Below are 14,648 nucleotides of genomic sequence, written 5' to 3'. Positions count from 1 at the left end.
TAAGTGACTGGTTGAGGTGCTGGTCAACAGCAGCTCTACACAACAAGTTATCACGTTCTTACCTGTCAAACCTGAGGCTGCTGTAACAGAGCTAAGGCAATTGGTTTGCGAGAAGAACAAACCAATGCTGTGGTTTACTACTGTTCTACAGATCAGAATCAGCCAAGTCCTATTCAGTGACTGAAGCGCTGCAATTTGTAAATATTTGCATTAAGTTTACACAAAACAAATGCGGACCCTTTGTAGTTTTCATTTTTCGGCTCAGCATTTTTTATCCCACAGAAGGTCCGTCATGCAGAGAAAGAAAAAGTGCTGAAACCGAAAGCCTGATCTTGTTGGTTTGCCATACAGACCATTCATTAAGCATTTTCAATGCATTGATGATTTAAGAATAATGAGTATTTTTCACAGATTCAATAAGTAGTCGTGCACAAAATACAGAGGAGCAGTTTAAGCCATCTTGGACAAGAATGTCATCTAAACTGCATTCAAATAATGACACGTTTGCAAAAAAAGCTGAAAAGGGTACATCTGCATCAGACACTCCTCGAGTATTTTGATAACAATTTAGCTTTTTTTAGTTTGCCATATAATCAAATGGTTTGAAAATATTGCCTTTTAAAAACTGGAACTGCTTTCAAAGCACCACATGCAACATACTCTTATTCCCCCCATCGCGAAAACGTGACACCTGCCAACAAGCAACTCCTTTTGAAGGGCCTACATTCAGCCCAAGAACCATTCTTACTCAAGCCATTGAGCTTGGGAAGCACGTTAATGTTGCAGAGGTAGGCTGATGAAAGAAAAAAAACATTAAAATCACAAAAACATCAGTATAATAAGCTTGCCCAGGGTACAGCAGAGAACGGCCAGCAGGAAGTATGACCACAACATCCTTGTGATATCTACCACAGAACTGCTAAAAGACACTCCCCAATGTCTTCATACAAACTAGCAACTGGAGACTTCAAACTAGACTCATATGTGATGCATTGAGTTATTAAAAATCATTAATAGTTCAGGGAAAATTTCAGGAAAATCAAATCTATGATTATATCTGATCACTGCACAATAAAAAGATAATTCCTGATCATTCAGAATGTCAGCTGGACCTAGAACAAAAATCTTATTTGTGAAGCATGCTGGGCTAAGATACCACAATGAAATGTGTCACAGATAAGCACAGGCTCTCAGCAAACACCTGCAAACCTCTCCCATCAACAATACAAGACGCTACCTGTAAAATAACAGCTGAGGTCTAACACAGCTCGTCTCCGGACGAGCCAGCAGCAGCACAGTTCAAATGCAAATGTTTATTTACAGTTGGAGACCAGGTGATCTCCAGAAGTGTCACAGCGACCTTTTATTCCCTAAAGCCATCCCACTGCTGTTGCAAAATAAACAGTCTGAGGGCAAGTCACTCCCCCTAGGCATTTCAGGAACCGCTGAGTGCTATGTGAAGGAATCTGTAGCATGTGTGAAATAATTTATGATCACCTGCGCCGATATCATACTGATTGTATTAAGTAACAGACTGAGGCACAATACAGATTTTTTTCAATCATCAACAAGTGATATTTTCCCCAACTTCAAAATTCCTAATCCCTGTGGCAATAGCCATTTTAAGTTATATCCCAGAAGCAGGAAGTAGGACTCTACACAAGTGACCGTAAGATCCGGTAATTTGTGATTAATATAATCAACTGCAGAACCGCAAACCATGTATTTGGTGTGTGTTTAAGCACATTTACCCCATCACCCGTTTTAAAAACCAGAGGTATATTGTGCTAAAAGAACTGCCACATCACAGCATGTGTATAGCACTCTTGTCAGACAGAAACAGTAATGACAGGACTCGGCTCTGGAAGAAAAAAAAACTGATCTAGACTCTGATGGCGTCATGCTGTTGCTATGTCAGGGCATGTGACAAGTCCTCAGGGTGGACAGAATATGCTTACTCGCTGGAACAAATGAGCGAGAGAAAAAAATATCCCTTTAAATAAACTGCGGGAAGAGCTTTCCATCTCACCAACTTGTGATTTAGCAATTTCAGACTAGCAATCTCAGCGGTACACTCAAATCTACATGGCGCGGAGGGTTACTGCATGCAAGTTTTTAAAAGTGCAGGCTTGGGCTTGGTGGCTGCCTGTGTCCAATGCCACAAAGCCAGTCATGATTTGTGTTTGCCTGTTGCTTGGGAACATTACACATTAGCCTCAAAAACAGATCTGACTTCTAAGCTATACGAGCTGTGCACATCTCACACGGTTGAGCTTACTTACTCCGTCAGATAAGCGTACAAGGAGATGAATTTTGATTTCAGGCGCTCTATTAAGCATGCCAGATTCTTGGCTCCGGTGCAGTGGCACTATTGATTTAATCTGTACTTTGCTTGAAAGAGACAAAAGATCAAAGAAACACCCTTCTTTAAAGATCTGAACAGACCAGACACATTAAAGTTCATCCATGCCATGCAAAGGCAATTTCTCACAGGCGCCTCTTCCCATGAAGTCTTCCACTGCTTCCCCCTGGGACACTTCACATTACTCCGAAATCTAACGCCAGTGCTCCGGGCTCAATAAAACGAGAGGAGTTCCTTACCTTGTGCAGTGGAAGAACCAGGAAAGCCCCTCCTCCACTGGCCTCGATGATTATGGCAACGAATCTGGGGTTGACCGCACAGAAGGAGCTGTCCCAGGTGACCCGCGACACCCGGATGTCATCGTAACACTGGTCGTTCTTCACCGCCTGGCCAAAGACGTGACGGAATTTGCTCTGGCGCACAACTCGTCTGAACATATCTGCGGAGGGAAGGGGGCAAAAATGAGGTCCAACACTTGACGTTTTCAGACAGAAAAGCCCGAGTGCCCCTGTGCTAACTGAGCAATGCGAGACAGCGCAACCCTGAACATAATTCCTGGTGTGCATCTTTAGGAAAAGGAGATGTGAAACTCCTGTGGTATGGAAACACCGGTATTCTGCATATCTGAATAATATGCAAATGCTAATCTTGCGGGAGCTAGTGGCCGATGTTCTAAAGCTTGATAAACTCACCGTGATCTGTGCGACTTTGAAATGCATAAATACAGCAACAGTGCCACCCTACACCCCTCTAAGCTTTCTGATAAAATTCAAAACAGTGACAGATCTCTCATCTTTATTATCAGGTTTGCTAGCTGCACTTCAGCCTGCGACCTCCAAAAATGCAAATTGGCAGGGAAATTAAAGTCACGTGACTTCTACAAAACCGCAGACAACTTATTTTTCTAAAAAAAAAAAAGGCCAGGCAGGTGAAGATCTAGATCAGGCCTTTTCAGACTTGGCCATGCAGGACCTCGGAGTACCAAAAGGGCAGCTCTGTTATTTCAGAGGGGCTACCATGTGGACATGGTTCCTTTTCATTTTCTTCTAGAAATGCAATATCCAAAAACTACACAGCGTCCACGTTGCAATATCTTCCCCGTTTCAAACAAGTCCAATTTTTGCAACAGTAAAGAAGGAAAAAAACAAGGTCTTCAAACTGCAGCTTCAAAACCACGGGTAGCTCACAGGCTATACAGTGATTTAACTTAAGAAGGCTACATCTATAGCCACAAGATGTCCAGTGAGGTTTTAAATCGCTAACAAGTACACCAGGATTTCCATTTCCATAAGAAGTGATGCCACAATGGAAACAGCACTACTGTTTAGTCATCAGCTGATAAATACAGCAGGAAGCTGTACAGCAATCACTTACCAAGTGGATAAGTAACTTAATAGCTGCCCTGCGCAATGAGAAAAGCAATGTTTGTGCAGTGCAGGCAGGCAAATACTCTGGAGGGCAATTAATGGACTGAGGCAGAGTAAAGCAGGGGGTATACAAAGCTCCAGAACAGCAGTATAGGACAGCTGTGTACAAATACAGACTGATGCACAGTTACTGCAGACCAACATCACCGGGAGACAAACTGGTTTTTCTGATTTAGCTTTTAAACCTTACCCTTCCCACCAATATTAATCTAAATTAAACAGTAAGAAAGACTTACAGGGTGCACACTACTATTCCACACTTTAAGTCCTTTAGGTATACACTTTGCTCACTATAGTTCATGTGCATTCCAGCACAGAGCTCTAATAGATTTAAAGTCACACTCAAAGAACTTTTTCTGATCAACCACTGTGAGATGAGCCCATAATATTGCAGAACAGCCTAGAGGACACTACAGATTTGAGATCATGACTTCTTTTACAGATAAATTAAATTGCACACGCTGCCAAAAGAGAACAAGGAGTAAAAAAATTACTGATTCAGAGTTTAATACCATCCCAAAGAAACGAGCAGTTATTTCCCAATGAGGAACTAGACAAATTAGAATTTCTTAATGTATTCACACAAAGCCAACGATGATAATAGCTTGTTAGAATGTAACAGTTATATCCCATTTAACAAGGCCCTTGACTGTATTAAAAAATTGATGTCAATTGAAATAAAACTGAATATTTGTATATAGAAAGTCAATTTAACATCTTTATTGTAATATGGACTTTAGTTTAGGTTTACATTTAACTCTAGGAGTTTCTGCACCGTTTCCCATAATGAAATATTTCAAACAGCTGTCATTTCCCTAAACAAATAAAACAAACTTAAGGAGATCTTTGTAGCCGTCCCAGCTGAAATATACACACAGTAAAGCTTTGTGAAGTTCAATGCTGCCGTTCCCTCATAAAACTCAATTTATGACCGTAAGTTTCGGCAGCCCTGCAATGTAAAATACCACATGTTACAATCTAAATATCACATGCAGTATACTGAAACGGCAGTTCAGATCACTTCAGCTTTTTCCCCAAGGGGCATATTTTAAATAGAACACACTACAGAAAAACTGAGGAAGTTACAACTTTTCCTGCACTGAGCATTATTCTAACCACTACAGGCTGAATGCATCGTAAACATACATTTTAAAACTACTACAAGCAAAATCAGAAAACTGGATGTGCGTAAAGACAGAAGTAATGATTGTGGGGGATTTTAATTGTCCGCAAATAGATTGGGGGGGAAAACATCAGGTTTTTCTGGCAGAGATTAACCAAAATGCGAGACAAGCAACATGAAAATGAGAGCTGGTTAATGGAAACAGAACAGTACAGATAGCATCAATTCTTATTTGCTTAGTAAACTAGTAACTTTCCCAAATTAAAGGGCTAATAAATACTGTGGTTGTGGCAAAGAGACTTATACAAGTCTAGACTGGGCAATCACCTGGCAGAAGACATTCAATGTAGACAAGAGAAGATTGTTACATGCAGGTAGTAAATCTAAGCTATAAAATTAAAAAACCTGAATTTAAGCCATTTCTTGGATCAGGCGTTAACGTTGATATTTATATTTTCTGCAAAAAAAAGTGGGGAAGCAATGAAAAGACAAACAAGGTTAGGATAAATGTGCAGAATGTAAAATAAGGGATGTTAAATTAAAATTTTACAGTTCACTAGTAAGATTTTTGTCACTTTACAAAAAAGATTATTGCTTCCCCACATTAAAGTTTAAAGAAGAGCATCCAGAAACGTTCCTGGACTCATATCGCATGTCGTACTGACAGGCTAAAAGAGCTGAATATAGTCGCCGGGAACAGAGAAGTTCACAAGGGAAACTGCATCAATGATTAAAAAATTCCCAAATGCCCTGGCATTCCCAAAGGCAACCCACAGGCTTCTTCTGAATCAAAAAGGAACTATGAACAAGAGGACTTAAGTGAAAACTACAGGGAAGTGCAGCTGAAACTGAGAAAGAACAGGAGGCACCTTTGAGAAAAGGGAGGTTTATCATCTGAACAACCTGCCCCACCATGCTATAAGTCCACACCCTCGTTATGTCAAGAAATACCTAGAAAAGATCTTAACAAAAAGAACACAATGGGCCACATTTGTCATCTCTATGTTCTTGTGTGCTGTTGGACATTGGCCTCCCTCTCTCGACTGCGTGTGACGGCTGTTCTGTTCTGTCCTATTCATTCACACTTCCGATTTAAAACATTCTCCCTTTCCCCAACCTTAGCAGTATATCACCCTGCTCGGATGCTGCCGAGATCCTGCTCTGATGGGCACAAAGACAGACATCTCAAGTCTCCTAGAGATCAGCGTCTCCTCCCTGACTCCCGCAAGTGATCCATAATCTCCTGGAAATCGCTCCCTGCTCTCACGCTTTTCTCAAATCTGCTAAACAAGCCGAATCAAGTGAGATTATTCAACTGGCCTGGTGAGTTATAGTATTTATAGTGTATTGGATATATATTATAGCACCTATCAGATGATGTCTGCAAAGACATGAAATTCTAATTTTAAAAACACATTCATCACCAACTTAAACCTTGAGTTAAAATCTGACTTTAGCTACACAGGGCATTTAATATCCCACTCCTAGTTTGAATCTTTCACAGAATCTTTTTTCAAAGCATGACAGCATTAATCTTTTATTATGGCCAGAGAACTACTTTCATTTTAAAGTGCTCCTGAGATTTCTTGAAGACTGCACTCAGCTGCCCGACGTATAAATACCTACAAAGACATTAGAGCAGGTTTATCGTGCTCTGTTTCACAGCATAAGAGTGCAGCATCATGATGGGTGAACAGTCAGGTATTGAATATTCACAGCCTTTTATAAATGTTTTTCAGTAAGTCAACAAAGGAAGTTACAGCTCAGAAATCTCAGCCCAGCATGCATTTAAATCCAATGTGGTCTGTCTGACATTTCACAAGAACCAGCAGATCTTCATAGGGTGATAATGTAATTTGGGCTGCAACCTAGAGAAAGTGTGACCAGTTTTTTTACAGAAGTATATATTATTTTTTTACTTCTCTTACCAACTAGATGTGCTGCATATCTGTAATTAAAAAACACTCACATTTCACCTTTCCCAAAAGCTGCACCCAGCTCTCATACATCATTGCAAAGATATGTCGGTTTATTTCCAGTTACAAACTTTCTAAGCCACTGTCCGCGACTTCCATTACACCAAACTAATGATTCCATTCACAGTTTTATGAAACTGTGAAGTTTTAATCAGGCATGCATAAATGTGAATGACCTCTGAAACATCCCTTAACAGAGTGAGTATAATTCATTCTTGCAATGAACAATCTATTTGTCTTGTACTACACAATAGCCACAGGCACTAATGGATTCAACTCAAGACAGGGAGAATACCACAGAAGACCAACTTAACAGTATCAAGGAAAAGAACCTCAGAACTCAAGCAGATTAACCCCAATGGTCACTAAGCTACTGGGCCACACAACCCATAAGAAAATCATCTTAACACTTAAAAAAATACTTTTAAAGTATTGTAAGTGTTAAGGTGATTGCTCCTTGCATGACCTCTTATAGTACAGAGACAGTCTTTTCCAAGACATCAGCCCTGAACAAAGCTCCACAGTACCTCCAGTTCACTTGCAGTTTATGGCTTTGTGGATATTTCAAGGCTCTGGCAGTTAGGCTGAATATAGAAAGGCAGGATAGGTGCAGGAAACACTTCCTGTAGTGGGGCAGGGCGACTTCTGAAGCACATGTGCAATGCATCACCACCCTGTGAACCAAAGGATGTCTCCCTGAGGGAGTGTGGGCTGTTCCAGGAACCACCATGTTAAAATAAAAAACATTCTGGAGTTAAATCTACAGAGACCTGCGCCTCACTCGCACCTCGCTGACTTTCTCATCAAATCGGCAAGCGTTCGATATCCGCTTTCTCATCTGCATCCATTTCAGGCAGCAGCCAGAAGACAGGAGAAGTGCTCTCTTGTTGGACACTGTGGAAGCGCGCTTTGCAAAACCTACCATCTGCAGCAACTTTACAGAGAAAAAAAGACTGCGTTCTCTTCCTGCAACCATCTCAAATGAAACCTGTAAGGGAGGGGGAGTTCATGAGAAATAAACAGCAGAAGTGAAACACAAAGGACAGACGGGGTTTTTCGGATAGACAGAACCACAAGCATCTGTGTAAAACGCTTTTCCCCGATTTCTACTCCCTTGGAAACAAGGTTTTCCAAACAGACTGCCTGGCTCCAGCACAGTACAGCACTGTAACAGCTTCTCCACTTGGAGCTCACCCAAGTAAAACACCTCTTCCGCTGTGAGCCAGCAATGGGTGTCAAATAGGATCAAGAAGAGCAACTTCCTTATTCCTACCTTTTTGCACATTGCTCTGTGGATTTGGGGGTTTTTAGTGCATATGTAAGTGCTAGCCAGACCATAGCACACTAGTGCTTTTATAATAGGCAATAATAAGGTTATTTATTGGTAGTGAACTGTGCAATAAATCTGTAAGATATTATGCATAAACATTTTCTAGGAAATATTTTGTATTGTTTAATTTTCAATCACATTCACTTTTCTGTCAACACAATTATATGATTCTGCAGTATTGTCTCTGAGCATCTGATACGCCCTAACACACCCACAACTACTGCTTTACCAAAAGCATTCCTGTTCAACAACTGCAAAAAGCAAATAACTGTCCGCCTATATTGTTCAATGTGTTACATGCAAAAGACACACCCACAACACACCATATAGAGTTTTCAAGAAGCTTGAAAGAATCAGTCAAGCCAACCTAAGATACTTTTTTTTTGCTGTACTACAATGAAGGCAATCTGAAGAACGCTGCTTCCTGTGTACCTTCTACTTTACTGTATTACAGAGGACTGCAAGTATAAAACATAATAATGGGAAGAAATCCCAGGTCATTTAACAATCTACCAATTGTCCTGCCAAAAGCACAAATCCTCAGCAACAACTGGGACACGAAAGATTAGGAGTGGAGCCAGCAGAGCACTCCATAATTGCAGAGGAATTTGGGCACTAACAACATGTCTTTTGGTCGGATTCAGCATTTTTGTTTTGTTAACCCAAGCCCAGTCAAACATGTTGTGCAGAATTAAGGGACTGCATCACTAGAGCTTATGTACGTGTATGTCAAGAAGCTGTAAGATAAGCAGAGCCAAAGGGTACCATCCCTTAGCTTCCTACCCATAGCACAGCACTGCAAACCTGGCTTCACGGAAAACAGGACAGAGCCAACCTGCTGTGATGGTTCGAGATCTCTGACCCTTGTCATCCTGGTTTGTGCATTACCAAACTAGTACCACTACACTCAGTCAGTCAGCACTGCTTAGTCAAACCCTTTCCAACAGGAGCGAGGTGATCCTAACATCTGTTTCTGGACTGCACCACCAAAGGTTTGACAGGAAAAGAGGTGAAAAAGAAAACCTTACTTGCACAGCGTACCTCATCACAAAAACTGCAATAGCCCTGAAATGCTGGCGATCGGTTAGCATGTGGGCAAGTCTGCTGCGCTGGTAATCTGCGTGCATACAGAGGACAGCCCAGGCTAGCACCTCAAGGCTCAACAGAACGAGAGATTTCACCTAAGTTACTGCTCCAACCTGCAACAATCCTGGAGACTGCCCCCACCCCACTTCCTCAGAGCTGAGACCCCCACAACACTTCCACACGTGTGCCGTCCCCACCATGATGCCTGCTGACAAGGAGGCATTAGGGGCCTTTAAACACTGAGCTGGTAACGAGCCTCTTTGGGATACCCCATGTTAAGCAATTAAAAGAAATGGCAGCTGCACCAACATGCAGTCAGGAACCACCAGCGCCACCACACACACCTGCACAGGGCAGAGCTCTTCCAGCCCCCAAAAACAGCTTCAGCTCCCAGCAGCACCAGGATGATCCACAGCAAGGCCTTTCCACAGGAACAAATGCATCCTGAAGCACTGTTCGAATTGTCTGGCTCCACTACCGCTGGTCAGATATCTTTCCAGCCGAAAGATGCTCACGGCCCAGTATAAAGTCTTAATCTCAGACCTCATGGTTAATTTCTTCAGCACCATTAGGAATATCTTCCCCGTGCTGAAGACAAAACACTAGCTTGCTTGCTAAGCTGTAGAAAAACACTTCTCAAAATGTATTTTGAGTAACACTGCAGGTCACTTAGCAACACTACATAAACATGAAAAAACTAATACAGGATAGGCACTGAGTCAGGAGTAGATTAGCTGACGAGTACAGCCTTTTATGTACAAAAGTAAATGGGAAGAAACAAGATAACTTATCACTGGTCCACCTTCAAAAATTTTACATTGCAAGACAGCAGGTAAACTGCATCATTCATTTCCCAGACCTTTATCTTAATTAGATTTGAGTTGAAGTTGACCCAAGTTCAAGCGTAACTATTTATGGGTTTAAAAAGATCCTCTTGTTGCTTGTAATGCACAGGTTTTAAACAACTGAAGTCAAATATGCAATTTACTCTTGGAAAATTCAAACATGCCATCCTCAGAGGCTTTCATTAAAATCTCCTTTCTCTGGAAATGTGAAAAAAGGACAGTTTTCAAATTAAAAAAAAACTTGCACAGCTTGTAAAACAGAACACTATTATCAAAGTAGAATGTTTTAACTGTTATCACCCGCCACCATTATGAATTGACACCATTTACATCATTCTTTGTAAGCAAACCAGTACATACCCCTTTTAATAACATTTTACAGTTTTTAAATACATGTTGTTACATTTACTTTTTATACTGAAAAGGTAAGAGACAGCAAGGGATTGTGAATGCTAGAAAACCAATGACGTATCAAACTAATTTATTCCCTTGAAACAGACTACTCTGTTTGTCTATTATTTTTGTAATTAACAAACTCCTGGTGAAGTCATTTTAAAAGGATACAGAATTCCCCCCCACCCACCCCCTCAGTTTTGATAGGAACATTGCAGCAACCCTAACACTTGGATGGCTGATAAGTAACAGAGCAAGCATTATCAGGCCTTCTGCATCTGCCCAGGGAAAGCAGCTATCTGTAATCTCGGCAGCTATTTAATGCAGAGCCAAATGTTTATTTACATGTCTAAAGGACGTCACACGCCAGCGCCCATCAACTCCGCCAGCCTGCACAAGTGTCAGCTTGGGCTCTGGCAGTCTCTCTCACTGCAGCGACTACTGGCACATTTGTAGATAAAAGGATTAGTGTCCAGCTCATGGACGGGGAGAGGTGAAGCAATTCGGATGGGCTAAATTAAAGCAGAGGCTCAATTAAATCAAATCTCAGGGCAAAATGACTCATTCCAAAGGTTCTGGGAGCGTAAATTACTTGCAGATATTTTATAGCTTTGTAACGCAATTTACCGTTTGTCAGTACAGTGAAGCACTTTGCCGGAAAACTTTAATTTTCTGTGATGCACAAGAACCACAAACCGATTTCAGAATAGTTTCTCTCTTCTTTTGTGAAGGGCATATCTAAAAATTGTTTCATCAAAACGCTAGGAGGTATCTGTCGTGGGGGGATTACTGTATGTATTCAATGTGAAACGTGAAAATGGAATTCATTGAAGGGTACAGTTAAATCCATCACCTGGTACCACTTCCATCCACAACATGGTATAACTGGGGCACATCACCTCCCATTGTCTCCGGGCAGCTTTGCAAGTACATACACTTATTAGCACATTAGGGGACATAAGGAATTTGTACAAAAACTGATGACAACATGCATCAGGGATTCCAGAACGCTGGCAAAGACAGCTATTGAAGCCTTTGGAGACTACGCTTCAGGCTGGAATTTGCTGCATCTCGCAAGGCACACAGAGGAATCTGACCAGCCTCCATTTTCTCGACAATTAGGACCTTATTGCTTTCACTCCAAAAAAGTTTAGCTAACACAGGGTGAATTAACAATTCCACATCAAACAGCTCTAGCAGGGAAGCAAAAACTACAAACAGCAGGCCAGCAGATGTCTGTACATGTATCATCTGTTAAGCAGTTTTTACACAATTTAGTGGCGGTAGTCAGCACTGCCAGAAAAGACAAAACATTAAAAATGGTTCTTTTTTCAGATTTCATCTCAGATATCTTCCTAAACAACAAACAAAAACGCCCCCGCTGACCGCTGCAGGAGAAATGGACAACATTAAGGCTAAGCAAAAACACAAACAACAGGAATCTGGTATTATTTTAATTGACATTAAGCCTGCTGAGCAGTGAAACTAAAAACTACTAAACATGAACTGCTCATTTTATAGTCATGTTCAGTAAAATTGACATTTTTTGCCCACTAAAATTGGGTGGAAGATGTTTATATCTTGAATCCCACACAGACGCAGTGAAAAAAGGAGACGATGAATGCACTGCTCAGCGATCCTTGGGGAGGTTTGCTCTTTTTCGTCCATTCACCGGCACACAAGCAGAGACCTTGGTTCTCCAGCAGACCACTATTGAAGAGGGTCCGCAGGCCCCCTTCTCATGTGCAACGGTTCTGACGCTGCATCGTCTACCCCCCCACACCCAGTCTCTCTCCTGCTAACCAAGATCAGAGGAATGAATCACCTGCTGCAGGAGCCCGGTGTCGCAGCCTGGGGAGGTCACACAGATCGGGCTCCCGCTCCTGGTCGGTAATGAATGGTGCCGGGGCACTAGGGCTGGAGGACAAAAGCTCACCTCCGACTTCACCCACAACCTATCTCACCCCACCCGCAGTACAGAGGAATTCAACAGGACTCCCCGAGATAAAGGCTGTGGATCGTTCTACGGTCATGTTATTTGGAACTGAAACACTGCAGTTAATATTCACCCATCAAAATTAGTCACCAGCTATACCACTACAGAGACCAGAAATTGTACTTTTTATTATTATGTACAAACATCACATATACTAATACTGTAATGGATGCCCTTATAAGATAAATATATTTAGTGAATAAATTACTACTGACCCATAAAGGCAAGAATGCGGAGACTGTTAAAAGCTCAGCTGCCCCCCCTTTCTGATACGCAGAGCACGACTTACAAACTGGTGCTCCATCCTCCCTCAGTGGAAAGTTTCCAGTCTCAGACTGCAGCCTTGGAAAATGGGAGACTGAACTGGCATCAGGTACTGGCACCCACTGTCCTCTTCGTCACATCACATAATTCTCTTTACCATATTAAGATAAAATAGATAGCGCCCTTATCTGTCTGCTTACACAAGCAATCCAATGAGGCTGAGGACAGAAAGGAATGCCACTCACAGTGTTCAGAAATGCTTATTAATAAAACTAGGGTTAAGAAAAATTTACCAAACCCCCCCTCATCCACCCCCAATATCTATTCACATCTGTGTGCGCAGCCCAAGATAATAATTGATTATTGATAAGATCTGATTCTGCACATTATTTAATGCCTTCCCCTCTACCCGAGGAAGATGTGAATAGATATTGGGGGTGGATGAGGGGGGGTTTGGTCAATTTTTCTTAACCCTAGTTTTATTAATAAGCATTTCTGAACACTGTGAGTGGCATTCCTTTCTGTCCTCAGCCTCATTGGATTGCTTGTGTAAGCAGACAGATAAGGGCGCTATCTATTTTATCTTAATATGGTAAAGAGAATTATGTGATGTGACGAAGAGGACAGTGGGTGCCAGTACCTGATGCCAGTTCAGTCTCCCATTTTCCAAGGCTGCAGTCTGAGACTGGAAACTTTCCACTGAGGGAGGCCCACATGCTGAAGAATTAAGTATGCAAACGATGGATTTAAAACGAACACTGAAAAACTACCCATCCAAGACCACCCGTCAAAATTTAAGCCTGTTAATGAGAGGAAGCCATTTGACCCATTCTGCTCATTTGGTAGTTTAGTAGCCAAAAGTTACAATTTTGCACAGTCATTTCTAGGAAATTACACCCATATCTCTTCCAGTAAAGAAGGTTTAAGCTACCAGATGTGATCCCATATTCTTATTTCTCTACCAAGTGTGTAATTATGCCCTGGGCTGACCCTTTTCACACCCCTTAGGATTTCATATACTGTACTTGGATCAATTGTTCTACTTCTGTTCTTTGAAAAGGGTTGGCTGCCTTAACCTGACTATGTATGACAGCCCCCAGAGATCAGGAATCATTCCTTGTGCTCTGCTTTGAACTTATACCTAAGGCTATAACATCACATTTCTGTGGTGTGGTAACAAACGTAACTTTCTAAATCAGGTCTTCCTAACATATTGAATTCAATATTGCACTTAACCTCCCTGAATTTGAAGTAACTCTTTGTTCTATGCCCAAGCATCCAGTTTGCCTTTTTTTTATTGCTTCCTCACATTGTCTTGACGAGGAGATAGAAGAATCTGCATGAACACCCAGATTCCTTTCATGTTTAGCTACCTGCTGCTCGGAACCCCCAGATCAGATGCCTGAGGTTCAATGTGCACACTAGCACCCCAATATTTTTGATCATATTGCCACTGTTAACGCATTTGTACTTTGTTCACGTTTTGGCAGATGGCCAGGAGAACTGTAATTACACCATACTGAATAATTTAAGGTCTTGTCTGGGACGCCAAAATCAACCTCCCTCTCTATTAATTATGATTCTGTTAATTTATTAATGGCTCATTAACGAACCACAAGAAACTGATGTTTGATCTAAAAAGGCAACTGCGGAGGACAGCAACTGAGCAAACCCAGCATATGCTAGATCTTTCAGAAAAGGGTCATTTTGTCATGCGGAAAAACAGCGCTAAAAACTCCAGTATCTCCACTCAACCTGACCTGACAGTAAGAAAGTGATTATCCAATGAGTTTAACGATGGCCAAGAAGCCTGAACACCAGCGTCGAAGCAGAAGTCCGGGCCAGA

General features: G+C 41.6%; 1 protein-coding gene across 2 annotated transcripts in view; it reads right to left on the bottom strand.

Moving 5' to 3' along the window:
- LOC148641581 (coronin-1C-A) overlaps positions 1 to 14,648 on the bottom strand; it is a 58,957-nt gene that overhangs the window by 21,587 nt on the left and 22,722 nt on the right. For both annotated transcript variants that reach the window (XM_088618618.1, XM_088618620.1), the window contains exon 2: positions 2,602 to 2,801. In XM_088618618.1, the coding sequence (XP_088474744.1) occupies positions 2,602 to 2,801 (200 nt within the window). The remainder of the gene's footprint in view (positions 1 to 2,601; positions 2,802 to 14,648) is intronic.

This window comes from Lepisosteus platostomus, chromosome 24 (genome assembly GCF_059453375.1).
Source record: "Lepisosteus platostomus isolate fLepPlt1 chromosome 24, fLepPlt1.hap1, whole genome shotgun sequence".
Classification (NCBI taxonomy): Eukaryota; Metazoa; Chordata; class Actinopteri; order Semionotiformes; family Lepisosteidae; genus Lepisosteus; species Lepisosteus platostomus.
Note: the sequence above shows the minus strand (reverse complement) of the source record. Positions and strands in the feature narration are given on the sequence as shown.